Source organism: Fistularia commersonii, chromosome 10, assembly GCF_037954325.1.
Source record: "Fistularia commersonii isolate RoL2024-O1a breed Wild chromosome 10, RoL_Fcom_v1.0, whole genome shotgun sequence".
In the NCBI taxonomy this organism is placed as follows: Eukaryota; Metazoa; Chordata; class Actinopteri; order Syngnathiformes; family Fistulariidae; genus Fistularia; species Fistularia commersonii.
In genome coordinates, this window is record NC_141293.1 from 979,191 (window position 1) to 1,007,083 (window position 27,893).

General features: G+C 42.0%; 1 protein-coding gene across 3 annotated transcripts; it reads left to right on the forward strand.

Moving 5' to 3' along the window:
* Positions 1-863: 863 nt before the first annotated feature.
* Positions 864-27,426, forward strand: epc1b (enhancer of polycomb 1b). 3 transcript variants are annotated; one of them, XM_086153165.1, is made up of 15 exons: positions 864-1,001; positions 4,936-5,032; positions 15,760-15,919; positions 18,084-18,229; positions 18,486-18,692; positions 19,378-19,526; positions 19,669-19,804; positions 19,962-20,126; positions 20,805-20,894; positions 21,162-21,310; positions 21,564-21,985; positions 23,275-23,396; positions 23,486-23,624; positions 24,225-24,591; positions 25,789-26,225. In XM_086153165.1, exons 3-15 carry the CDS (start codon positions 15,820-15,822, stop codon positions 25,859-25,861), a joined length of 2,265 nt encoding a protein of 754 aa, XP_086009291.1. In that variant the 5' UTR covers positions 864-1,001; positions 4,936-5,032; positions 15,760-15,819; the 3' UTR covers positions 25,862-26,225. The 3 variants fall into 3 exon arrangements, with proteins under 3 accessions (XP_086009291.1, XP_086009290.1, XP_086009289.1); XM_086153164.1 differs by lacking the exons at positions 864-1,001; positions 4,936-5,032 and adding exons at positions 6,901-7,272; positions 24,753-24,809 and having other exon boundaries at positions 25,789-27,426; XM_086153163.1 differs by lacking the exons at positions 864-1,001; positions 4,936-5,032 and adding an exon at positions 6,901-7,272.
* The last annotated feature ends 467 nt before the right edge of the window (positions 27,427-27,893 follow it).

Sequence of the window (27,893 nt, forward strand, 5' to 3'; positions counted from 1 at the left end):
AGGTGTGTATAAGAATATGGTGCATCTCAGCTGAACCTGATATGAAGAAAGGCGATCCATTTTGGTTTAAGATCTTTGTATTTGTTTTGAAAAAACAAACAAAAAATAAAACAACAAATTAACTTAAGCAAGCAATATTCAATTGACTGCCCCCAAATCATTTGCTATATTATTGGTCGTGTGTGGGGAAAACGACATTGTTCAAAATGAAACTGCAATTCATGACTACTTTTCAGTCAAATGGTAAATCAAATAAAAAGAAGTGTCTCCCCTCATATAATGACATAAACACAGTTTCAGTTGTTTTGACACTGAGGATGGAGAATTCCAAGGAGTGGCTTCAGATTTCCATGTGTAATGGCACATAACGATGGGATGAAATGTTTGAACGATTATCGCGTTCAGTAAGAAAATGTCGGATCTCGATTATTCTACATGATCCAGACTAGAGAGATTATGAATTTGTTAAAAGAAAACGGTATTGAGCTTGGTACAAACAAAAGAGGGTAAAGCTGTAGCTTGTAGCTTCTCTGAATAGCCGCTGGTCGCCGTGTGGCTCCGCGGTGACGTCGCCAGCCAATCACGTGTCGTCTTCTGTGGAGGCCTCTCCACAGGTGATTGGTGGCTTCTGTCGTCCAATCAGAGGCGACGTTTTACAGCAAAGTTGTTAACCCCCAACAGTAGCACTTTGGTGTCCACCTCTCTAGTTTCAACCTGCTAGACAGCGACTGGGAATTTCTGACTTTTCCATCGATTAAAATCGCATTTTGACGCGGCGGATAAAGAGCGGACAGCTGGCGACACACAGAGTCGTCATTTTGTGATATATTCGTAAGCCAAGTGGGAGAAGTAGCTGAGGCTAACGTTAATGATAGTTGTCTCCCTCAGTGGCTAGCTGCGTCGTTTTGCCGTGTTTTTTCTCCCCCCCGACACCACTTCTGACTTGCACAAATGTTGTCCATCTACCTCAAAGTACACGCATCTCCTAAAATCTCGACACGGTAAGTGAAATTCTCGTGTTTTCAACTTGAATCGATGGCTGTTTAAAAGGCCTGTCATGAATAGTGTTCCTGGCATCAGATGATTTCATACACGCAATCAAATTCCTAGCTGGTCAGCTGGATGCAATTCAGCACTAAAAGCCCCAAGTTCCCTATCACTTTGTCAGCGTTTGGAGGAGGCGAAGCGTGGTGTCGTCCACCCGGTTCCAAGGATGTGTTTTACTGTAAATATGAAATCTATTAGTCGCTAGATTATCTTGATTTTTTTTTTTTTTTTTTTTTTTTTTTTCAAAATACAGGAAATAATCTGTCTCAAATATAGGTGGGGGAAAACTCACTAGCAAGGTGAGGATGACCGTGGAGGGGGAGGCGGTTTGTAAATCCTCCAGGTATTTCGTTGAAATCTTTGTCTTTTTCTGTGTTAAATCTTTGTTGGTTTGTTGGAAATGTAAATCAGTTGGATCAGAGGTTTGGGGTGTGTTGCTGAACAGTGCCAGGTAGCTGCTGTGGTCTTCCTGGGAACTGCTTGGCCCTGGCCTACATGGGTCCAGATTCTCCATAGCCCCCCTCCCCTCCTGCATGATCAAACCCACCTCTCCCTACATGGTCTCTAAAGCGGAGGATGGCGTTTCTGACGAATTCTACCACCCGATAAACGTCGGGAGTCAACCGCAGGAAGAGCGACCTGGTTTGTGATAAGCTGCTCTTATCAGCGGTTCACATTTATCGATCGGGCCGCTCACAAATCAAGATACAAATGATTTATTACGTCTGACTTAGGAGGTGAGTTTGCAGGTTGACAAAGTGAAATGCACCGGGCCGCCCTTCTTTTCTGTGTCAGTAAACCCGGCGAGTTGAATCCGGGTGGGGATCACCCGAGGCCCGGCGGCACGTTGTCACACAACTTATGTTAGGATTCAATATTGTTGCGGTTTTATATACTGGGGTTTTGGCTTTCCGTCGCAAACATGTTTGCCCCAAAGGAACTTTCTCTCGACGTTAGATTCAGGTTTCTTGTTACTCCCCTGCCCCCCACTTCAAATTGTCATCGGGCAAAAACTGATAAATTCTTTGTGTCAAATACTCGATCTGATTGAAGCAATATCGCAAATGTTTAAAAGCATTTGAACGGTTGGAAAGGATCGCTAAGAAAGAAAGTATTTCGAAGCAAGTCACAGCCACATGAGATGTCTTTCCATCGACATCCTACATTCAATGGCCGATCAGTGGAGACTTTGGCTGTAACAAGCTAATTTGAGATTTCCCTTATTAGTTATTGATCTATAAAGTCTTTATAACAACACAGCTCTGTGATGTGTGCAGGTTGATAAAACTAGCGGAGGCTTAGGTTTCTGTCAATCAAATGCACTTATACCCCTATGTATCAATACTGTACTACAGCTGTTTTTATTCGAATTTTGGGAAAAACAAAACCATGTGAGACTTTGCAAGCATTTTACAGTGTCAAGCTGCCTCTTTAAATGTGTGAACATTAAATAAGGGCTGGAAATAAACAAAGGTCACCAAACAAGGTCACCAACACTAACCAGGAGAACTGTAGTAGTCAGTGCTCTCGATGTGGCCTATGTCAGCTTGCAAATCAATCAACATGCCAGGCATTTTTAAATGTTTGTAAGTGTATGTCAGAAGTCAGTCAATCGCTCTTCAGTCTTCGTATCAGGCCTTTGTTTCACTCTCAAAGATGGTACACTATTTCCTCCTTGAAAATAGTAAACTGAAAAAGGGCTCAACTGCCATGTTTGCTTGCTTTCTTTCCAACACTAAAAGAGACTAGTTTGGGATTCAGTTATTCGAGATCATCAATAGTGATTTCTGTAAACAAAGGTAGAGCTTGATTTGAATTATTACCAATTAGAAGAATCCAATAGAATAACCCAAATATCCACAAAAGACAACATTTTAAACTGGGGAAACTGCCATTTTTGAACGTTTGCTAACCGATGTTGGAAAATGGCGGCCATTTTTCAAGTGTCTCCCACAATGCTAGAAAGAGATGGAGACCCTGAACAGCGGGTCAGATGGATCCTGATCCTGACCAGCTGTGGATGGACCGGGTTACTCCAGTGCAGGCTCTCAAGGAAAAACTATTTACCTTTAAATATTGACCAGCAGCTGATACAAGCTGATACAAGTGTGGTGTTTTCATATTTCTATTTTACTTTTGCTGCCATTCATCAGGCTTTTGTGCGGATGAAAGACAAATAGAGCAGAAATATGAATATATTCATGAAAAAGCATTTCACAAAAAAAACAACAAACCAGTAAGCCTTCAGTTAACACCTTTGTATTAGTTGCTGTGTTTTATCAGATTGTGTCAGTGAGTTTGACTTCACGTGACTGCACAATGAGCTACGATGCATGTTGTGCTGTGCAGCAGGGTGATTAAAATGTGAAGAAGTGCAACCAAAAGCACAGACATTTAATTTTTTTTAAATTTTTAACCAATTTACATATTTTCAACAGGCTTCTGCCTTGAGTGGAGAGCATTTAAAATGTTATTGTAGTGCAGAAAGGATGTTTGGCTGCTGCATTTCTTCTGTGATGTCGTTTTTTTTTTTTTTTTGCAGCCATGATAAACATTCCCAGTCCACTACAAACAACTAAACATACCTCTGTTTCTAAGAATGAAGTTTAACACATGTCCTGTTCACATACCGTCATGAACTATGTGCATATGATAAGTAATGGTTTCACAGCACAGACTCTTGTGCATTCCAACCTGGAGGTTTTCAATTGGGTCACAAATCGTCCAATTCATTTTTCACGGTCTTGTTGTGCGGGGGTTACAAGAACATCTACTTCCGATGCCAGTCCCAAGCCCAGATAAATGGAGAAGAATGTGTCAGGAATGGCATTCTGCATAAACCCATTGCCAACTTGATATGCAAAAGTAGTTGTAAGAGGAGATTGCATTTCTTAAAATTCTGTATTATACCAAATGCATTTAGCCAAAGTTGAAATGGCATGAGCTCAGCCCACTGATAGTTGTTGTAGCTGCTCATCAGCGGGGCTCTGCTCGCCCAAAGGTAAACCGTGGCACTGCCTCCACAAAGCGATTTGACTGTTTTCAGTGTGAAAGGGTTCTTCGAATATTGGACAAAACTCTTCGTGGAAGAAAATTCATTTTGCAAATCTGGTGTTGCTCAAAGACGTTTCATACGATCGCCCAATTCATTACAATTAGTCTCCTGGGGTCGTAGGCATCCGTCTCGATTAACGCAGCTACTTTACACAAGCAAACTGACTTTGTCAACCTTCATCTTCAAGCATCCATTTTTAGATGATCTGCAACAAGTGTGTCACAGCAGTCTGTCCGATAATCGCCAAGGAATTTACTCTGGTCATGTGTGGGACTAGCTTTAGCACTGTCTGAATACACATCTGACCAGATCACATGTACTTACTTCACCATTATTCATAACTACCTTGAACAGAAATGTATTTTGTCATTCTTTCTACAATACTACCTTTTCTTTTGGGCTCTTTTCTCCATCAACACGTAAACAAGCTCTACCATCACCCCTGCGCTTGCCTACAAGAATGACAGACAAATCATTAAAACCTAAAGGTTTCTGAGCCACCGGAGAAGCTACGGAGCCAGTAAACTTTACAGGGCTTCATCATTCACAGATCTGCTGTGAAACCGACTGTAGAAAGACCTCACTGTGAAACAAGTGTGCACGGAGCCAGGTGTGGTCGTTCAGGCTCAGACCACGCCATCCTGCTGACAATTGACATCAGGTGGTGGACAAACTTTAGTCTTTGCTCCACACTTACACCTCTGCCCTTGTCTTTTTAGGGGCACCGTGGTTTAAAATAAACTTTTCATTCATGCGAATTGATTTTATTCATGTGAGGTTTTTTTTTAGTTTTTTCCTAAGAGGGTGTTGAAACTACTTCTTATTGTTTGCAGATCCTTGATGGAGAGGTTGGATATAATGGATGTAATGATCAAAAGAGAACCTTATTCCCCTTGGATGGATCCTGGCTGAATCTGACGTCATCAATGGGTAAGGTGTATTTTTATTATTATAGACACTCCTGACCATGATCATCATCGCGTAACCTGCTAGACATTTCCGACTCAGTTTAAAATATTAAAAGCGGGGGAGGTGGTTGATGCGGAAAGAATATCACAATATTCAACGTATGTCTCAAAATGGCGGATGCACATTTCCGCGATTGTTCCAACAATTCGTTGGATGCTGCTTTAATTGTGTTTTTTATAGAGTATCAGTAAATCTGGGCTTTTAAACTTTAATCTTCAGGACTTGAAGGAAAAGAGATTTATTCATTGTGCAAGCATAATTTTCTTCTGCTCATTAAAGTCTTGCCAAAATTAATAGCTGAAGTCAAAACAATGTAGATATTTTGCTCATTTTTTAAAGCAATTCTTAAATACTATTTTCATGTGTTTTGTGGTTATGGTAATGTCATGCTGATTTATTTCAAATAGAGTAATGCGCTTATAGAACATCATGAGGATTTAGCAAAGAAACAGATTTTCCGAGAGACTGACCGAGATATAGACTGGAAAAATGTGTATTCGGGTTTTCAGTGAGAAATCGACACCCCAGAATCACGATGCGGAGAGTTTATAATGCACGACAATAGGCTGCTTTTTCGTATGAAGCTTTGCTTAGAATGTAATGGGTGAATGTGCTCGGAGCAGCACGACGAGTCTGAGAATGAGTATTCGCCAAATGCTCTGTGACGACCGTTTGCTGTGGACAAACATCAGGCAGTTTGCTTTTGGGCCCAGCAGGGGGCGACTCATGGCTGGCATGTTGACATGCAGCGGCTCACCAGGAATGGATGTTTGTCTGCGGAGCGTCAGATGCACTGACACTGAGCAAGTTGTCCGCTCCCGTCAGCGGGGTGCAGACACCTTTTTATTTGTGAGCGGTTCGTCCGATGATACAGTTAGAAACCGTGAAAACTTTTGCACCGGATAATTAAACGACAAAGAGAAGCTTCAAGGATACAGTGTGCTCAAGTGGTCTTTTTAAGTCTTGCGTGGGTTGCATTTTAGGATAGTCGCATTTTCCATCTTTCATCCTACATTTTCACCCCTGTTCGTTACCTCAGACAGGTGAACTTACCCGGAGACCGTTTTAAAATATTGAAGAATTAGATTTAAATCTAACTGTTTTTTTTTTTTCTTCAAGCGTCCAAATACACTTTGTGCATGTGCATATAATGATTGATCATAAGGGGTGATCAAAATCATAAAAATATGCCTTTTACCTTGTTTTCATGTTTTTGTGTAATTAAAAATAGTCTTTGAAGACCGTTGTAGTTTAGTATAATTGTAAATACTTCTTTACGATAACCATCATGGTCAAAATGTTTATACTATTTTGTGCCTTAAAACTGGCAGGAAATATCACAACAGTCAGTCGGTCAGTGCTTATCATTTAGAAATAATAGAAAAAAACTTGATTTCTGCACCTTCAAATTATTGTTAAAATGTTTCTATTCGTTACTCATCCAGTCTTTGAAAGTGCATCGTTTTCAGCCCGAAAAACAGAAATAAACAACTAAAAATTGGATGAGCCTTTTTATTTTTTTTAAATTCCTTCATTTGTGTTTAGTTGTTTGAAAATCCAGCTTGTGTGGTGCATATTAATATATAATGACTTTTTAAAAAACAATTTACTTCAGTGTATATGTATATTTCAAGCTGCATGCGGGCTGAGGAGTAAGTTTGCCACAAATGCCCTCTCACCCCCCCCCCCGCTCCAGACCCGTAACGCGCAAGCGCACAGGAAGGCGTGTGATAGGTCAGCCGGCGTGCAGGGGGCTGGGCCGCTGCGAGCTAAACACAGCAAAAGAGTTTTAAATGTCCGCCATGTTGTCCATGGCGCACTGAACCAACGGTAGGGAGCGGAGCGTCGGAAAAAAACAGTCCGAGAGAGAGCGACCAAGATCCGGGCCTTCCCCCGGCTCCGTTGGCGACGCCCTAAATACAAGCTACAATCATTCGAACGTTAGAATAGAGATTAACCGCACAGAAACATCAATGAAAGGTTCACTCGTTACCGTGGTGAATATTAGGAGCTCGGATAGATTTATATTGCATTTCGAATTGTGAAAAATGAGTAAATTGTCGTTTCGGGCACGGGCGCTGGACGCTACCAAGCCGCTACCCGTCTTCCGTTGTGAGGATTTACCCGACCTACACGAATATGCATCCATTAACCGGGCAGTGCCGCAGATGCCGACGGGGATGGAGAAAGAAGAGGAATCGGTATGCTTTAATCGTTCGAAATGTGATTTTTATTTTGTCTTGTTCCGAGGCGTACCCCTTTTTTTCTGCGCAAGCAGTCACAAAATGGCCGCCATTTTTTTTCAACTGAAACCCGTTGATTTTCGTTGGTAAATGTCGCCTATGGAAGCCCCGGAGCCCCGCTTGAGTTAAACTGGAACGCGTTGTGTCCTTTTCGGACAAAATCGACTCGTTCGGTGTGTTTATTAACGTGCGAGGTGGTTTTCTGAGTACAAAGGAGTCATGTGACTTCGGCAATTCCGACATTTTGTCTTCTTGTCTGTCAGGATGGGGCCTTGTGTGTTGGCGTAATTGCAAAGGACCGAGGCAAGGGGGAGCCCGTGGTCTCGTAGTGCGGCCACGACGGGACGCGAATGTCAACACAGCCGCCGTCAATTCAATAGATGCCCGGTTCATACGTGCACGATGCTTGACAATGCTTAAAATCCAATTCCGACGGATTGCGGTCGCCCTACGCTCACGGTTGAGAGGTTGCGTGTCGCTAACGCACGTCCGGTAACTGTCACATGAGATCGTAGAGTTGTCCGGGAGCTCTGTTTTGGATGGTTTTGTGCAGGAGAATCCTCTCCTGCGGTGACCCAAGACCGCCGATCGAGAAAAGCTCATCGATCGTGCGCGTTTGTTTGGACGTGCGTAAAATGCACCGGCGCAAACCCGAGTGATGGACGCAAAGTTGGTCACCCGGGGTGCCTCTGTGTGTCAAATGTGGCCCAAACACCAAATGATTGCGCCTCTGTTGGCCTTGTCCACTTGCAATATAGCTTCCTAAAAAGCTGTCTTGTTGTTTTTAAACTCCCCACCATGTGACCTGATTAAGGTGTCCTCTGCCACTTTCTTATTAAATAAGACCTTAGATTTTCGTTTAATGGGACCTACTGTTTGTCCCTGGTGGTAACTGTGGCTAAAATACCACATTTGTTATGGATTTTTAAAATGGATCTTCTGCAGTCTTCTGACACACTTGTTTATGTGAGGTGAAGTGATATCTAGTGATACACCTGCCACAGACAGGGTTAGAGAGCTGACTGGGTCCCTTTATTATGGGTGAGAAATTGGCTGGATTTAGACGGTTTGTTAATTTTGTCCCATGTGTTATATTTTTCTCCTAACGTTTTGGACATTGTGACAGGCCGAGGCGTCATTTCTGGTCTCTTCGGTCATGTCAATTTCTTCTCTCTGAAAGGCCAATGTCAAGTTTGACAGGCAGATCAGTATGTGAGGATAGCAGGACTGTGCGCTGCATGGTGAAGCTGCTCTGCCTTCTGGCTCGTGTGGAGGCTTGGTGTCAGGGGTTCAGTGTGTCAGATGGCACAGCAGGTTGGTAGACCAGCGGCACGTGGCACTTAGGAAATCAAGGCAGTGGGCGAAGGAAGGGGCTGCTGTCACTTGAAAGTCTTCTCCACTCAGCTGAGTGCCCGGTTATGTAACGGTCATGTTATAACGGGAAGCCGACCGAGTCCCGCCGAATGCCGAGTAAGTTGACATCTGTGAGCTCGACTGTTTAGGAGCAAAAAATAGTTCTTGTCTGAAAAAGGGTAAATATAGTGTGTCCTGTATGTCGGCTCATTCGTATGGTTTCAGGTTGGAATTACATTAAACAATTTATACAATTTTGTTCAGAGAAATTACTTTTTTTTTTAAATTCATTTGAAAGCAAATGTACTGTTTGTAAAAAGCGTAAGCATTATTATTGAGTTAACTTGAAATACAACACAAGCCATTCCCGTTTTTTTTTTTTTTTCCTACATTCTCTTGAAGTGGTCTGTCTGTCTACACCTCAAACCTCCTGTGGCCACAAGCATCTTTTTCATTATTCTGGAGATTGATTGTGTGTTGTCTCCGAACTTCTAACAGTCTGTTTATTGGAAGCTTTTTTACAGTGAACTATTCAACTAGAACTACACATTTCTTATCAAGATTTTAACAGGCATCATACTTGAACCTGCGGTTGAAAAGTAGTCAAAGTTTTGTTGGATTATTTTCAGAAGTCTGTGTGTGTGTGTGTGTGTGTGTGTGTGTGTGTGTGTGTGTGTGTGTGTGTGTGTGTGTGTGTGTGTGTGTGTGTGTGTGTGTGTGTGTGTGTGTTGACTAAATGGCTTTCGTCACCGAAACACCCTGAGCACGTGCGATGTTTGTTTTGGGCCAGACACTTTGTCTTGTATTTACGTGTGGGTGAAAGTGAGGTCAGTGTCTGTGGCCCTGGTGGGAATCCACAGGCATCTGTTGTGTTTGCCTTTTTGCCAGACACAGTTCTTGTGCTCACACACTTGCTTTGGCAAGCCACCGGTTTCTCCCAGAGTGACCTTGCTTAAGTCGGAATGTGGGGCACGTCACCTGTCCCCGCTGCTTGCATTTAGGGAAGTCCGGCTATTTGACAGTTGGCGACAATGTTTTGTTTATAGCCATCAGTTGGTTCTTCACACCATTTGCTCTAGACACGTTTGAAAGACTTTTCCCGTACTCGGCCCATGGGTGGAAGATTGTGTAATCCTGGTTTGTAATTAATTGGTTTCACTGTTATGTAACCGTAGCCTTCGCCCATATTTGAAGTAGATACTCTTCCTTCAACACATTCACAAGTAGTGAATTGCCTCTGCATTTTATGTCTCAGACTCCGGTCTAAGGATGCCTGTGTACATTCCCTGTTTGAAACCATTTAAATTCACTGTGATCAGTGTGCAGGAGAGGGCTGAAGTCTAAAACTTGTTTTGTGTGTAGTCCTCGTTATAGTCTCTGCACACGCATACTAATCTGTGAAAAAGGTTAATAAATTCATGGCCACTTACTTTACAAACCACCTGGCAAGCTGAATCGCTGGAGGGGCAGCCTGATGGCTACCATTAATTCCCACTCCACTTTCTCTGTTTTTGGGGGGGGGAATTGATGCTTGTATTGCCTGACACTACTTTTAAAAGTGCTGTAGACCTGCAGTTCTACCAGACCATCCCTCGTGGCTGTCCATCATGTAAAGAGGCATTTACAGTGTGTGGGACAGTAGCTGTCAGAGGCGACACTGGAGAAGGTGCAGCAGCCTGTGGCTGCCTTAGCAGAGCCGACAGTGATCGATTTGGTCATTTTAGAAGAGCTATTTCTGGTCTACTCTGTGTGCGTGTGAAAAGGCGAGAGACCACAAAATACATGTAGCATCTAATGATCTGTGGTGTGTGTGTTCACTTCTTTCAATCTATTTCTATTTATTCTGAAGCAAGTAGCCAGGAATTGGCTAAATATATCCACTGTTTTCAATAGATTTGGCAGCAAACGTGTTTCTGCTCACCTCTTTTTGGTTTTGCGTTTCATCCTCATGGTGGAAAGGCCTGACAAAATACATGATATGGCTGGAGTGTTTATTATCTGCTCTGTTGGAAAATGGAGAAAGAATGGCAAGAGTTGGCCATTGCAGAGTCTCGCCCTATTTATGGAAAAAATTAAACTCTTGAGGCATGCATCATGGTGATCCCATCGAGTTTATTTATTTTTTCATTGTCAGACCGAGCACATGCAAACTTTCTATTTGAAAGTCCTTCTTGGTTTGCTGTTGCTTTCTTTAGTTTGAATGATGTATGAAGTTGTCGACCGATGAACTTCAGTTCTGGGCTCAGTGTTTCCAAACAAGTTCTTTGGCCCTGATAATGCAGCTCGCCAGCGACTCCCCTTCATCTGAATGGAGGTGATTCTATGTAATCGTGGACTCCAGAGGTTGGATGAGATTGGTATAGACTCAGTGCACTTTGGAAAACTGTCAAGAACAATCTGCATATAAATTTTGTGGAATTTAGCAAATGGGTTTTTCCAAAGACACACAGTGGTCTGTTTTCCCTTTAATCTTAAGTATTTGGTGGTTTAATGTGTTTGGCTTTTTTTTTTTTTTTCATACACTTGATTCTTCCGAATTAAGATGCAGTGCAGTTCTTTCAGACATCCCACCTTTTTCCATTTCATCCTATGCTGTATCTGCAATCAGTTTTATCATCTACAGCTCACAGTAGGAAAGTTGAAGACATTTAAACAGTTATGGCTGACATTTCATAATTGCAAAAGTGTTATAAAGTCATAATCGTAGCATTAGAAGTCTTAATGAGAGCACGTTGGGCATGCTTAATACTTGATCTTTAATATTTTATTGGTGAAGTAACAGTGTATTCCCCCATTCAGGGAAAAAGGTAATTCCATTAATTGTTGAAATCAGTCCCAAATTGACAGTTAATAATAAAAAAAAAAAAAAAAAAAACTACAATCAAGAGTTAAAGTTGTTAATCTCCTTCCTGCTGTATTTAGAATTTTACTTGGCTTTCTTAGAATCCTGCGAGTTGAATTGAGTTACATACCTTACTCTTTGTTTGGAGAGTGCTAAAGACGTTCTCTTCTTTTTTCCAGCTATTAATGGATTTTGAGTTGGAAAGTCTTGCATGTTTTTGAATAGTCGTTGATTTCAGTGAGTTATTTGATAAAAGACAAATTAAACCTAAACATGACAAATTAATCATCTGTGCCGTTGCAAACCGCTTCATTGGGAACGTCCTCTTCTGATAGCTAACATTTTATTAACACACCCCATAGAAAATTACTAGATGTTGTTTCAGTGTATGTTCATATCTTAGTTTACATACAGAACCTGGAAAGGGTCATCTTAATTGTGATTTTGTTCCAGGTCGGGACTTTTGAACCCCACTTTTGTTAATGCCCGGCCTTTCTAACTGCTATATACAGATATATAACTGAATGGAAACATAGCTTTTTGAAAGAAAATTTAAATCTTGTTATTGCACAAGATAGTTGATTTAGGTGTTTTGGTCTGTTCTGCAGACCTTCCAAGGTGTCGGTAGTGTTCTGGGACTGTGTGCTGCCAGAACCAAGCTCAAAACATTTTTATCCAATCAAGACAAGGAAAAAGTTCAGGCCATAAAGAGCAGCACATTCTTGGATTAAAAACTTCACTATTTTAATTTGAGTTTTGTGATTATTTTTCAACAGGCAAAAAGATTTTTGTATGTAATCAAATGTTCAAACTCAAGGACAGACTCTTACACAATAGGGAGAAATCTGGTCTCCAGAAAGGGTTCCAACTTTGAAAATGAAGCCTTATTTTTTGTGTTAGCCACAAAGGTTGTTGACTGAAAGAATACTCCAAGCTCAACTTTTTGTTAAAATCTGACCTGTTTGGATCTACTTTCATTAGATTAATGGAATATTTAAACTTCATTATTCTGATGTGATCTTCCTGCCAGGTATCTTACAAAATATCTGTTAGATCAAGTTCTTCAGTATAATATAGATAGTGAAATGTCAATTTTTATTTCTATTAGTAGTAGTAGCAGTATTAGGAGTTCATGCAGGCAAGATTTTTTTTAAGATTATTTCATCCCTTGTGTGTACTGCAAGTGATTGCAGTACACATAAGATACAACATTATCAATATGTGTTGTCATTGAACATAGCTGATGTGCTGCAACAGAATCATACCACTCATACTTGACTTTCACACACACTTTGGTGAATCATTCATACACCCTGCCTCAGATGCAAGCTTTATCCTCCCAGCACACATATATATACACCCACACACACGCACGTACTCCAAAAATACCCTTGTGTCTTGCAGCCATAGGGAGAACAATAAACACACACCTTCTCTCCAGGGAGCTGCTGTGTGAGGCCTGCAACATGCTGCATTGTTGATAGACTGCCTGCCAGTGGCTCACTGCCCAGCTCTGGGCTACAAGCTCTACTACTATGTCTGAATGGGACTGTTCAGACAAATAACTGCCAACAAATCAGTTAGTCAACCACCCGGTCTGTCTGCCTGCCTCTGGGCTCATTTTCCCCCTTTACAGGCTTGGCAGCGGACAGGGTTTATCAGGCACCTAATGGAGTACTGTATTGTAGCAACGCTGTCAGTCAGCTCAGGGCTACATTACAATATCTGTCATCACTTATCTATGCCAATCACTGATTTACAGCAGCAAAGTGGATGCTGCTGCTGTGCATTGTGTTATTGCACACAGCCTGTGGTTGAAGTCTTGTGTGTTGCATCTTTCAGAAACATTTAAGTAATAACCAGCCTTTTTGGTTTGTGGGATTCTGTTATTTCGAAGTATCGCCAACACGTTCTGTCGTATTAAAAAGTTGTTCAGAGTTCTGTTTCCGGTGCTGAAATTTGGAAAACTGACCAATGGGACCTGAGAATTAAATGGTGATTTTTTTTTTTTTTTTTCCCATAATACTCGTGTCCGGTTCCCCCTCAAATACCCCCTTTAAACTGTGGGATATGAAGGAAAGTTTTACTTACTCTGTCAGTACACATCCCCATGGGGTTATTGCAAAGTTTGATATAACAGGGAAAACCAGCAGAGTGTGGGCTTGTTTGATAATGTGCACGGAACTGCGCTTTAATTGGAAAATCTTTGTTCTTATTCAAACAACTTGAAATGTATTGCTTGTTTAAATCCTGATTCCGGGTTAATGTGTCCATGATCAGTATTATACCACATTAACTTCATTTTGCAGCAGAAAATATCCTTGTATGGGGGAAATCCTGCTTGTATTAATAATTCTATGTTGGGAACTTGATGGTTGTTTTTATTCCTGGCCAAATTGACATTTTCTTGCACTTTTAAGTGGAGATTGTGTTTGTCAGGTCGTGAGTGGTTCAGTTCAAAGAAACAAGACACAATTTCCAACAGTTTCTTATACATGTTTGTCATTTGCTTTGGGTGCTTTCACTTTCAGTAAGGGGCTGTTCACATGGAGATTAGCTCGGGAATATACACAAAAGCTTTTTTTATCGTAATGCATTTCATCTGCAAGGAAATGCTAATTTTAGAAAATAGATCCGAGTGTATAAGGCTTAAAAAAAATAGATAAATAAAATTCCCTTTGTTTCCATGTTTACAACTGATGTGCATCTCTTCTGAACCGGTGGCGCCATAGCCCTGCCTCTCCCTCAGACAGCATTCGCTAACAACAACAATGGCTGATTAGTGTTTCGTCACTTGTTTTGTTTTCATCGTGCTGATTTTATATGTATGCCTGACGTCTTCCTGCTGTTTTTTCTCTTAAGAGAATTCTGGATCATTTTGTCACAGTGTAGACGCCTCAGATCCTTCATGTGTGTTTCACAGCCATTGAGGCTGCTTGGTTGGTGCAAAGACTGTAACAGTTGTCTTTTTTTTTTTTTAATAACTGTTATTCATTAACCATTCCATCCATCGCATATCCATATCCAAAATAATTCACATTATTTTTTTGTATTTATTGTGGTAGTTGCTTTCATGTCAACATAGTGGTACTCAGATGTTCGTAAAGTCCTTGCCAAATAGTGCATCTTGTATTGATATTAAGGCTCTTGGATTGAATTTCCAGGTGTACAAATAACCTGTGTCACAGTACTCTGCGCTTAGAAAGGTTTATTCTGCTTGATAACTCAGGAAGTCCTACTTTTGGGCAAATAAAAAAATGTTGAGCCCTCTGGAAATTCAGTGTTTATGTACAAAAAAAATATATTACTAATTGATGGTGAGTCCTTGGCAGTGACATCATCAAATAAACGACAAATATCAAATAAGCGGCAAACACTTTGTAGCTTGAATCAAATGTTGCTTGTAGAAAATAAGGTTATCTCATCTATATGTAAGATCTTATCGGCTTTTTCAAATATGAAAAATACAGATTCTTAATTAAATGTTTTTAATCCCTACTTTTAATTAGTTTAATTTAATAACTTAATTTTTTTTAATAATCCGTCAGAGATTACACAATTGGCTAGATTAAACAGATTCAACAATTCACACCTTGAAATTTCCTCGAAAGCTTTGAGAAGATTACCTGTGAAATGAGTTCTTGAGTAGGATGGGTTGTTCAGGCTGTATCAGTGCTTTTGTATTCAAACACACACACATTTATATGAAATTAAGACATTTCACTGCAGCCATTTGCAGTTTCTTGTAGCTATATGGTGGTGGTTGTGTTTTTTTTTTTTTTTTAGTGGACACTGTTACATCTGTGTTCACTTTATTCTATAAAACCAACTCCTTTTTAAATATAGAACTGTTGAATCCTTGTCCCATTTTTTAAAGAAGTGTAGCAACAACTGCTAAGCCATGTTTTCTTCATCTACCATATTTTTGACCATTGACTCTTACTTAGAATTTACAGTTTAGCCTTTCATCCTACATTTCTGCACAAATGTGTCATAAAATTGTCTTCTACTAGGCTTATAACCCTGCAGTAAGAAATAACTACACTGATTTGTAATGTGTTTTCAGAGGGATCTGCTTCCCTTTCAACAATAAGTATATTTATAACTAAATCCATCACCAGTCATCTGTCAGTTTTGTGGCTCCAGGTTTTATGTCAAGTTTTCTGCAAGTTGTTGGATTGAATAATTGTTGTGCTTTCTGAGGACAAAAATGTACCCACAGTTCCTGAACTTCATCCATCTCTTTGCAGGAACACCATCTCCAGCGGGCCATCTCGGCACAACAGGTTTATGGTGAGAAGAGGGACAACATGGTCATCCCGGTCCCCGAGGCAGAGAGCAATATTACCTACTATGACTCCCTCTACCCCGGGGATTACAAGATGCCAAAGCAGCTAATTCACATACAGCGTAAGTGTTTTTTTCTAGTGTCAACTGTGTCCCAGAGAAAGCAAAGCAGCATCTTCATTAATCAGATTTAGGGCCTTGAAATTTCATGTTGTCTCAATTCCCCTTTCCCATGGACACTTTGAGCCGCACTTGAAGGCGGCTCAAAATATTAGGAATATAGTCACCCCATTTTTTTTTTTTTTTTTAATGGAACTTTCAGATTAAATTTAGATTTTTAAACCTAATTCAATGTTGTGCGATCAAAAATCAAAACCGCATTTGAACCCTCATGATGTAAAAGCAAAACTTAAAACTGTCTCCAGACCAAGATGACTATTTATTGTATGAATAAAATCAGGCACGTTTGAAGAATGTTTCAAATGTATCGTCTTTCCCACAACAAAGAATATTCACATGTATGTGACACAATTATTAAATTAGCAAGTTTTTTTTTTTTGCTCACACCAAGCAGTTTCCTTTTCTTGAAGAGAAGGATTTTACTGTCTCTTAAACCGAACTTGTTGAAAGCTGGATGGAAACAATTTGTTTAAAATCAGTATTTTACACCTTGCCAACTGGGTGTTTTTAAAAGTTGAAAATGGTCCCTTCAGATCCCTTTCAAGTTTGAAAGTTTAGTGTTGGTTAAAAAGAAAAAATAGATGGGATTCAGAGATGTGAAGCACACCAGAATGGCAGGGTTGAAATTTTGTGAATGTTCAGATGTTTTGATGAAGCTGCTAAAGCTGTTTTCTTGTGACGCCCTTAAGTTTCCTACGTGAGATTGTGGGCAGGCCGTAATTATTGAATTTTATTTTCTAAGTTGTTCCCCCCCCCCCCCATTCTGTTAAACCAAAAATTAAAACTAATAGAGGACCTAAGCTTCATAAAAAAGGTGAAACTTATAAACAGCAGCTATTCTTCTAAGAATGAAATTGCTATATTTAATTTAATAAGCAGCCACATTCCGTATGTTGTATTCCGTTGTCTCATAGGCAGCATAAACGCCAACGCCCTTTTAACCATAATTAACTTTGATTGGAGGTGGAGTTGTAACTACTTTGGCTGATGATATTAAACACAGAGCATGTGTGCACGTGGTAGCACTGAGTTTAATTGAATGTCACCAGATGTGGCGGTGCTCTTTCTGAGGAGCCGTATCACAGCTTAACCAAACAAAACTACAAGCTGGGATTTAGTCAAACGCGGGAAATAGATTTAGGCATGTCACTGAAAGGAGTTTAGAGGTTAAGTGAGTAAATTGATTTCCCTCCCCCTTGGGAGCACCGAGTATCTTTGAGTATCAGACTGGAAAGTACAGATGAGGTCAAATTAAGGTAAAAGTTGAATTCCATTGTCTCACCTGACAAGTTAGGCCATATGCATGTTTGGATCGTAAATAATTGTACAATAACTATAGGTTTGTCATCAGTCGAATTATTCATCGCAAGTGACCATCAGCATATCCAAAGTGGACGGCGTAATTTTGTTTGAGAATTTTCTAGTCGTCATCTTAAGTAACAGTGTACATTAGCAGGGTTCACCAGTTTTTTGGTGTGTTACAAGGGGATGTACCAGAAATAAGACAAATGGTTCCAGCATGACTGTTCTTATTGTGTTTCCATAAGGGATAGTACCTGGTACTTTTTCAAGTACCTTCTCTGATGCTGTTCCAAGCAAGCTGAGCCAACACTAAAAATATGATGCCGACAGGCTCCCGGCCACAGAGTCAGAAGAGAATGTTGCAGACTGTACATTCAGTACAAGAATCAAACCGGCCTTTTAGAAAAAACATTAACAAAACTGCAAGGGTGTAATATGTTCGCATAGCTGCTGCTGACGCCTCTTGGCATCTGTAGCCCTCACTGGTTCCCTTCTCTTGTGCGATAAAAGCAGCAAGTACATCCTCCACCATCGTGTTTGGTTTGGTGTTGCATGTAAACAGTGTCATGGCAGTATGGCCGCTGTGCTATGATGACCTGCCCACGATGATGAGGTGCTTTGATAGCATGGAAACCCATCCAAAATGAGCTGTGCTGGAACTAGTGGAGAAGCGGCAAAAGTATTCAGAATTTCAAGAATAGTTTTCATCAGTTGCTAAAACCCGCTAAGAGAATACTTGTCTCAAAAGTCATAAGTAAAACATTGTCTGTCTTGCACATCTGAAGTTTTTCTGTCCTCCCCCCAGCTTTTAGCTTGGACACAGAGCAGCCAGACTACGATCTGGACTCGGATGACGATTCCTTCGTAAACAAGTTGAAAAAGAAGATGGAGATCAGCTTCTTGCAGTTTGAAGAGATGATTGACCGACTAGAGAAAGGCAGTGGACAGCAGGTCTGCACAGTTTCTCTCTCTTACATCTCAAAGGCCATCTGCTAAATAAATAAATAACTTGGACCAGAGTTCAACGAGTTTGTTCACTTTGTAAGATCCGCTGTCGTATCATTTTGATAAATGCTCGACAACAACGCTAATGAAAAATCAGAAGTACGTCCATCCCGGTGTAAGACGGCACGAGCGAAACGAAGTTCTCTCGAGATCCTCGTTCCTCCGTCAGTGGCTCCTATTGAAATGTTACTCCCGTTCCCAGCTGGTGAGCCTTCCGGAGGCCAAACTCCTTCTGAAGGAGGACGACGAGCTCATCAAGGAGGTCTTTGACTACTGGAGTCGCAAGAGGAAAAACAGCAAGGCCAACTGCCTCATCCCCAACGTCAAGCAGGAAAAGCGGGACGGCTCCAGTACCAGTGACCCATACGTGGCCTTTCGACGTCGCACAGAAAAGATGCAAACCAGGAAGGTCTGTAATCACACTCAAGCTCTTCATTTGCATGTGAATGCTTGTCGCCGCTTTGGCGCGAACCATTGTTTTTTTGAATTTTGGATATGTGCACATATAAATTGTTTTGTTTTTCTTCAAAGAACACCAGCAAAGGACGTATAATTTGCTCGTATCAGTTTTACATTCTGAAACTTGGGTATAAGGAAATGGGAATTCTAGGGGGTTGCTCTTTCATGTGGTACACTCATTTTTCACCTCCCATGACCCACCCATCTGAATAAAACTATGGCCTGTCAAATTATTTGCAAGCTGTGTGGTTTTTGTTCCTTTGAAGGAAGCCTGTGAGTTGTAAACACAGGGAGAACATGCAAATTCCACCCTGGAAGCCTCCGGGTGACCGACATTTTTGATCCAGGAACCGTGCGATCGGGCAATGATGTTAACCGTCGCACGATAGCAGTAATGTGACACTGAACGTGTAAGACTGGTCCGATCTGGTTTTTCCACACTTGACATTGAATCTTACTGATCTGACAAGTTGACAGAGCGCAGTTGTGGTTTACTTTCAGAAGGGAAGGTCATGCAACTATGAGGCGGTCATTTGATGCACGTTTATGTTTTCCGAATAAATGAGTAATCAAGCGGAAAAAGATCTTCCCTCTGTTTGTCTTGGTTTAACGTCGCTCGTACTTTGACTCAACAGAACCGTAAGAATGACGAGGCGTCCTATGAGAAGATGCTGAAACTGCGCAGGGATCTGAGCCGAGCTGTGACCATCCTCGAGATGATCAAGAGGAGAGAGAAGAGCAAGAGAGAGCTGCTGCACCTCACGTTGGAGATCTTTGAGAAGAGGTGGGTTTGCCTCAGGGAGGCGCAGAACATCGAACGTAGATTAAAACGCACAGTCTTTTTGCTGGTGCGAATGTCAGTATGCTGTTTCCTTGTATCACAACTAGAAAGCGGTTTCAATTTGCAAATCCCCGTTTTCACCTAGAAATGTCATGTCGGACTTTGGTGGAGAGGTGATGGCGGAGGTGCTGGCTGAACGGGCGCTGGTGAGGCCACAGATCATTCCCCTGGTCCCACTCACCAACCAGTATCACATGGACCTCAAGGACTACAAATCCAAGGTGAGGGAACCTCTTCAGTTCAACACTAGAACCTGTTGGTGCTGATCCAATCTTAGTGTCGAAATGGAATCCTAAAATATTGTGAATTATAAGTGCATTTTGAACTGGAATGAAGGAGTGTTTTGCAGAATTGTATCATTCTGTTGTTCCCTCACAGCCTGAAAAGACTGACGTTCCCCGGCAGAAGAGGAAGTATGAGAAGAAGCAGAAGGTGTTGCCTCTGTCATCAGGCACCCCCCACCATCAGGGTCCCGCTGTCTTCAATGCAAAGGACCTCAACCAGTATGACTTCCCCAGCTCCGATGAAGAGCCCCTGTCCCAGGTACATGCAACCCCCGAGTACAGACTCACAACTGCTTCTTTATCTCTCACGTTTATGTTCGTCGCAGCTCTTTTGTTCCGTTTTCATCTGTTGCTTTTATCTAGAAATGTGGTTAGCAGCCAGTAAAGCAGTTATCCAACTTTGTCAACAAATGTTAGATTTCTAACACTCAATGAAAGGTGTGATCCTTGTCTGCAGAAATTCTACATGTAATGGCAAATAGTGGTGAAAGTGGTCTTTATACATTGTGCTTCTCATTTTGGGTTCATTGAATCCAGGTCTAATAATTAACGCATTACAAGCTCAACAAAGAGCCCAAATCAAAAGGCGCAGTCAAGGTTGCAAAGTTTTAAAATGAGATCAGAATGATGGTGATGGATTTTGCAGCCGTCGCTGGCATGGCTAAATATTCTTTCCAAGGCACTTTTGGAAAGGAAACAGTCTTAAAATGACAGCAAAACATCAGTAGCGTCCCTTTCAAACTTTTTAACAGGTCCCATTGGTCAGCAGCCCCTCTAACCTTAATATTCTACTTTAAAATATGTAAAACTGTACGTGTCCTCTTAAAAGCAGGGTCTTTTTCCGCTGATTTATCTGCTTTGGTAATTTTAAAGACGGATCAATGTGAGTCAGTGGAAAAACTGTACCTGCAGTGACTCCTACCTTTTGTTCCCACAGCTGCACTCAGGCTCGTCAGAAGCAGAGGAGGAAAACGACCCAGATGGTGCCTATGCCTTTCGCAGGAAGGCCGGCTGCCAGTACTATGCTGTAAGTGCAGTTATCATCCTCCGTTTATGACAAGACCTAACAGCCACACGTTTCACCAGCCATTAAATGGGCTGCAATGTTTGTGCAATAAGGGCCCATTGTTCCCAGATGTTTTTTTTTTTCACACTTTGAAATCAGTCCCCGGAAACACACACTGTAAAAAATCTGCAATGAAGCATTTCATTTGGCTGAAACAGTCTTCCAGTTGTCTCTCAGATGCATTCGAAGTCTCTGCCTCAGAGTGAAAGGTGTCCCTGTGCTCGATAGGCTCGTCCAGATCGCGTGGGTAGCTGGCCTTGGTGTGGCGCCTGGGAGGGGGGTCTGGCTGAAGCTCGCTACCGATACAGTCTCACCACACTCACCGTGCCCCGCCGCTGTCTGGGTCTCGCTCGGCGACGCGTGGGACGAGGTGGCAGGTCAGTACCTTCCATTTATACCTTTCGCTTTTCGTTCAGCACAGACAATTCCATTCAAGACCCAGGTTGAAGCGATCTTTAGAAAAGAGGAAAGAACATAACTTTAACATGAATTAACTGAACAATTTCCAACATTTCCCTCGTCACAACTCGCAACACTGATTTATCTCTCCTCAACCAGAGCTTTGACTCAGGCCTTTATTCCTCAACAATTTTGAAGGTTGACTAACGTTGTCCTCTTATCTCCTGGCAGGGTGCTGCTGGACAGGGCCTACTCAGATTATGACAATGTTTTCCACGGACTGGATCCAGAAACGCTTGACCTTCCTCTCCCCTCCTGTTCTCCTCCTCCCATTTCTTCTCGTCCACCGGCCTCCAACAAGTTTGCCAGTACCTCAGAAACAAATACCTCAGACAGAACTTCCTTCTCCAACTCCCCCCTGTCCCCTCCTCCTCCCTCTTCCACGGACCTCAGTCAGATACTGTTGAATATAAAAGCGTGCCGATGGCGGCACTTTAGACCGCGGACACTACCACTACACGAGCTGGACAACGCCCATCCTCTGTTCAGGAGGCTGAGTCGAGGCCTGAAGCAGCCGGTCTCGGCCTCCAACGCCGGGGGTCCGGCCTCCCATCGCTCCGGAAGGGTCGTTCCGCCGCCCGCGCCCATCGCTGGTAAGTCTGTCGACGGCCTGGCGTCGCCGCGTCGTAGCCATTTTAACTGGTGCGACGAACAGCTCGCTTGTGCAATCGCGTGTTATTTGTGCATTGGAAACTAAGCGTTTAGCTTGACGGTAAATCTCAATCTGTGTTAGTGCTGGATTTAAGCCTTGAAAAGAAATGTATCGGAGATACTTTGTCAGGATGAGGTTGTTTTGCTTCATCCCTGACCATATTTACCTGCATTATGATGATTATTTTTATTCACGTATGTACTTCAAGTACTGGGTTTGCTGGTTGGCGGTGTGTTGACTGTCCCGCCCACAGAGCTGCTTAATGAAGTCTTTTACAGGAGCTGTTGCTCGGCAGCCAGTCAACTGAAACCGTTTGAATGAGTCGGGAGGCTCAGGATTTGTTGATGTTTGGACACCGAGGTGTAGAGGGAAGAATACGCAATGTTTTCATGGCAGACAAAAGCCCACAGAAACAAGTCAGGCAACTGTGTGGTTGTTAGAAGCATCATGAAAATAATGGTTGGGTTTTTTTTTTTTTTTACAAATCACCTCTGATCCTCTGGAGCAGCAGAAGATGGACTCGTATCAGGAACACTGTCAGATGCTCCTAACCAGTATTATTTCTTCCCTTTTTAGTATCAGTGACTTTGGCTTTTTTAGTTGTTTGCACAGGAAAACCTTGAAAGCAATGTGATAAAATATTGCTTGTAATTTGTATATTTGTAATTTTCAAAATAAGATGAGTCACAACAATTAAAGTTGCGTCATATCGCGTGTGTGTTTGTGCGAGCATTCTAGGTATTTACTTAGAGGTTTACGTAGCAATAAAGGATTAAAAACATTATGGAAGAAGGATGTTGTTGCAACAGTAGATAAATGGAATCAAGTTTTTTTTCTTGATTATTTTAAACGTTTTACCTCGAAGGAGCACGGACATAGCTTTTGAAGGTCCTTCTTAAAATCCTTGAATGGGATGTTTGACTTTGCAAAGAAAGCTAGCTAAACCTTTACACTCTTATTGTTTTATGTTTTTTAAACCAGTAGTGCTTGTAAGAAACTGTCTAATGACTACAAGCCTGATGCATGTCGATATTTGTGTTTCTAGTGCCAGTAGGGAAGCTTTGAGGATAATTCTGCAAAGCTATGCCTGTTGACCCTTATCTAGTCAGAGTGGAGAAAAAGAAATAAAAGTATCTAATGTCGGACGAATGTTTTAAGCCGTGGCTGCGTTAAGAACAAATATTTGAGTTTGTCCGCTTTCAGATGGTAACAAACTCCTGTCCCTCGCAGCTTTCACAGCGGAACAGTACCAGCAGCATCAGGAGCAGCTGGCCCTGATGCAGAAACAGCAGCTTGAGCAGATTCAGCAGCAGCAGCAAGCCAACAGCACCCCCACTGCCAACAGCACACAGGTCGGCATCCGGGCGGTTCGTTGGGCGCGCTCGCCGCCGTCGTCCTGCCGCCTCCATCCCACTGACGGTGTCCTCCTCTCTCCCGACAGAGCCTGGCCAACACTCTGGACCAGGCCGGCGCTCAGTTCGCCGCCTCGGCCCTCGTCACCGCCGACCAAATCCTGTCCCTAAAAACAAAGGAGGAGCTCGGCCTGGGAGGTGGAGTGAATGGCGTCCTCTCCCCCTCAGGTATGAAGACGCCGCTAAGTGGTGGCGCTGATAAATTTGTCCCGGTCGTCGGGCGTCTTGCTGACCGATAACACTATTATTGTGTTTAGCGGCTCTCGAAACGTGAACTTGCAGAGACGGATAATGCTGCGGCGCTTTGTAGAAACTAAAAGCTCTTGAAATATAAAGTGCACTTCAGCAAGTATTCCAACACATTGATGTGACAATGACTGAAGTAATTATAGCCTTCACCCCGATCATGGAGCAGAACACACAGAACAAAACCTGCGTGGGAGTTGAGAGATAATGGAAAAGTAACAAATGCAATTCTTGTTTGGGCAGAAACTAGTTCCAAGGAGACTCTCCTCCTTTTTATAGACTAAATCAGAATTTCTCGTGCACTAAATCTCCTCCTAATTAATATTCTAATACAACAAGCCAAGAGCATGAAGGAAATTTGATATGAGATGAAACGTCTGCGGTAAAGCGGCCAGCAATTCCAGCGGAGACTCGGAATTCGAACGAGAAAAGAAGTTCCGCATCGATAAGTTAAACTGGCCTTTTCCCATCATGTTATGATGTCAGATCACTCGTTAATGACGACCGCTGTGGCGTCTCCAGGTGTCTACAAGGGCTTGCACCACTCGAGCACAGTCTCCCCCTCCCTGGCGGCCCCGGCCCCTTCCCCCGCCACGCCGAGCGGCGCTCTGCTCCACCCCTGCACCACCTCCACCGCCAGTAACAATAACGGCACATCCCACCCCGCCGGCACCACCGCCACTAACACCGCCACCACTCAGGTCTTGCTGGGAAACAACAGCCTCCGTCTGAGCGTCCCGACCGGCAAGCGCGTCCACGCCCCCCGGACGTTGAGCACCACCATGTCAACATCCGCCTTAAAGCTCGCCCACACAGCCGCTGCAACCGCCAACTGTCAGAAGCCCAAGGTCACCCCGGCCTCGGCGTCGGCCTTGGACATCGTGCCGAGGTGAGACGGGCGCGAACGGGCGCCGGACCTTTTCACGGGGGAAAAGATAGTTAAGCTTTACGGAGACGAGTGAGGAAACTCATGGGTAGAAAAAAACACATTGCGATGGTTAGTGTTGATATTTGTAATCATTCAAACTATCCTTCTTTGTCACAAACCAGCATCACAGTCCTGCCATTGAGGAGATGATCCTCCATTGATGAGAAGTCCTCCTCTAGGTGCAGTTTTGCATTTTTGCTTTTTCTTTTTTCTTTTTTGTTTCACGTCGCTGACAGCGGTCTGTCTCTGAACTGTGCTTGGCTCGCTACGAGCGGGACGGAGTCCCGGTTTTTGACGCCCCCAAAAAATTCATTTGAAAAAACATCTAGAAACGGCACGTAAATCCATTTTGGAAGGACCTTTTAATTATCGTGAATCTACCTTGTTCTGTGTAAACAGACAACTAGGTACCGGTTACTTTCTAGAACTCAAAGTGCTTTTGTTTGCAGTACAAAAAAATAACCCGCAGTGGTTAACTAGCGGCTTCTTATATTGCCGCCTCGTTTTTCTTTTCCCTCTGAGTTTGAACCACGGCGAATTGAAATGATGATGGTGATGTCATGAAACTTTCCCCGCTTCATTCTGCAAGCCTGTCGGTGAAACTGTCCTGTAGTTTGACGCGGGAATTTTAATCATTACCAAATTCAAGGCAGCAATTTTCCGACTGTCTTCCTGCCCGACAAGTCAGCCTGTACTATTTCATATTTGAAATTTGGGTATCATTTATTTACGCATCTATCGTTCCCTGAGTATCCATGTGCATATGATTTTTATATTAAGTCGTTACGTTGAAATTATTTTTTCACATATTTCAAATCATTGAAATAATGATTAAACGTCGCGATAACTAATCATTTTTGTTAACTCCTGTACCAGCGCATGGTTCCTTCATACGGTATGAAGGCAGCCTATTATAAAACTCGAATATCGTGTTAATTTTCATGTGAAATTGTGCATAGTATCATCTAATTCCTCTTTTTGGAATCCGATCTGTGATATCTTAAATGCATGGAAAGAAAACAGGATTTCCAAGGGTCCCCACTGGGTTTAAACTCAAGTCCATCCATTTTTTTCAATGAATCGAGTTTCCTTTATGGCGTGTAAAGTGTCACGGCACGTGATTTTAACGCTTCCTGGTGTGTGTGTTGTCGTTCTCAGGGAGAACCACGAACAAGACAAGCCGGCGCTCAACAGTCTGTCAGAGAACACAGTGGCCATGGAAGTCACGTAGCCTCCATCGGCAGCACGGGACGCCCAACTCATCCACTGTTGGTTTTTTTAGGTGCTATGCATCGTCTGTGAGTCGTGAATGCAAGCGGTGGCGGACTGAGCGAGGCCGGGTTTTCATGGCAACCGTTTTGAGACTCGATCTCAGTGCTCGTCTGGTATATATATTTTTCCCCCGATTTCCCTATTTGTTACTGTTAATAAGAGATTGTCTGTAAATTCTTAATATGGCAATTATATGTACAGTACTGCATATTTGTAATACCCCCCATCCCAAGTCCCTCTTCTTGTATATAACATTACTTGAATACAGAATTGTTCATTTGTGATGTTTTGCACTCAAGATATAAAAAAGAAAAAAAAGAAAATCAGATTAAAGAAAACGACAAACTGCAACTGGTGCGAGTATGAGGTGTGAAAGTTGTACCACAGAAGATGTATGTCATCACATGCATGGTGCGGAACCTGCTGTTTGCTCTATTTATTGTGCCGTGTTTACATTGTTTTCCCCCCAAACCATTTTTTTTTCTTTTTTTAATTTTATACACTGTACCCTTCACCAGTTTCCCGTACTGTAGTCAGTGTTTAACTAGATTCTTTTTTTTTTTTTTTTTTTTTTTTGGTTTTTGTTCAATGGTTTTTGGATGTTGTGAACATGGCTTAGAGTTGTTTTTTTTTTTTTTTTTTTTGTTTTTTTTTTAAATACTTTTTTGTGGGTGTTCTTCCATGTGTCATATTGAAACCATCTCCTTTCAGGCGCAGGGCCGTAATGAGGAAAAAACACAGGTGTGATTTTGTTTGTTGTTGGCATCAGTTTGTCAGTTTCCACAAAGCTCTTCCATACATTTATTATTCCTGAGACAAGTAACAAAACAATGGGGATGAAGACTCTCCCAGAAGACTTTGCTGCTTCTGACGTATTTAAGCACTATATATTTTTTTCTTAATTGATGCTGCTTTTCTATTTTTTTTTTCCCTCTGCTTTGCACCAGAAGGACTTTTTTGTTTTCTTTCAATGATAATCCACCCACCTTCCCCTTAATTGTTTTTTAAAATAAATATTTTTGTATATCCCCCCCCCATGTTTTAAAATTTCAAAAAAAAACACTTCATTTTTTTGTTACTTGTTCAACCCCCCCACCCCCACCCCCCCCAAAAAAACAAAACAAAAAAACTTACGAGGGAGTAAAATGCAGTAACTCACATTATCATTCCAGCTTCTACATAACAAGAACGAAACGTATGAATTGAAACTAGAATAAAATAACGATCGTTTTCTCGACGTCTAAGACTCCAGGAGGCTTCGATGCCATGAACTACAAACTTATCGGGTGCCTTCGCTGGGGGGGAAAAAGGAAAAAAAAAATTAATCTCGCTCTCTTCTGTGAAGAGTTTGGTACTGAACAAGGCTACTTGTAGTTTTTCTTTGTCTGTACCGCAGTCCCAACGCCCATTCCAATGGCCCAGTTGATTCATGAATTGATTTGTTTTTGTAGACACCTCCACCACACGGGAAAGACTACGAATCCTCATGAATTGTCACAATATGAAATAAAAAAATCCAGGGCATTATGTGTTCTGATCAGCATGTCTTTTTTTTTTTTTTTTTTTTTTTTTTTTTTGTGTTGTCTTTTGTTTTTAATAAGGAGTCGAGTGATAAATGTGTGTTAGGACGACCGGCAGCCGAGTGTTGTTTTGTCTCATCGTTTTTTCATGTGTGTTTTCAGGAAAATACAAACCCTGCCAACCACTGTGACAGCTCAAGCCCCTTTTTAAAAAAGACTGAAATGCTTAAAAAGGTGCAAATGACTCATCAGTGCATTCTAGACAAATCTCTATTAAATATTCAATGATAATCTACAGTCTTGGCCAATTAGTTTGCTTCTTCTCCGGGTTAAAATGAGTCCCCTTGTGAAAAGTGAGTCGTAATGACTAACATGGGATGAAACATTACATCTTTCTGCATCATCGCTTCTCCCGACACGGCAGTGACCTCATGGGGATTTTTTTTTTTTTTTTTTTTTTTTATTTCACTT

What these genes read in the sequence shown, in the direction of transcription:
- epc1b (XM_086153163.1), top strand. Translation starts at nt 7,120, where the DNA reads ATGAGTAAATTGTCGTTTCGGGCACGGGCGCTGGACGCTACCAAGCCG. An exon ending in AGAAAGGCAGTGGACAGCAG is followed by an intron (nt 18,230 to 18,485) that starts GTCTGCACAGTT and finishes TCCCGTTCCCAG; the next exon opens with CTGGTGAGCCTTCCGGAGGC. An exon ending in TTGGAGATCTTTGAGAAGAG is followed by an intron (nt 19,527 to 19,668) that starts GTGGGTTTGCCT and finishes GTTTTCACCTAG; the next exon opens with AAATGTCATGTCGGACTTTG.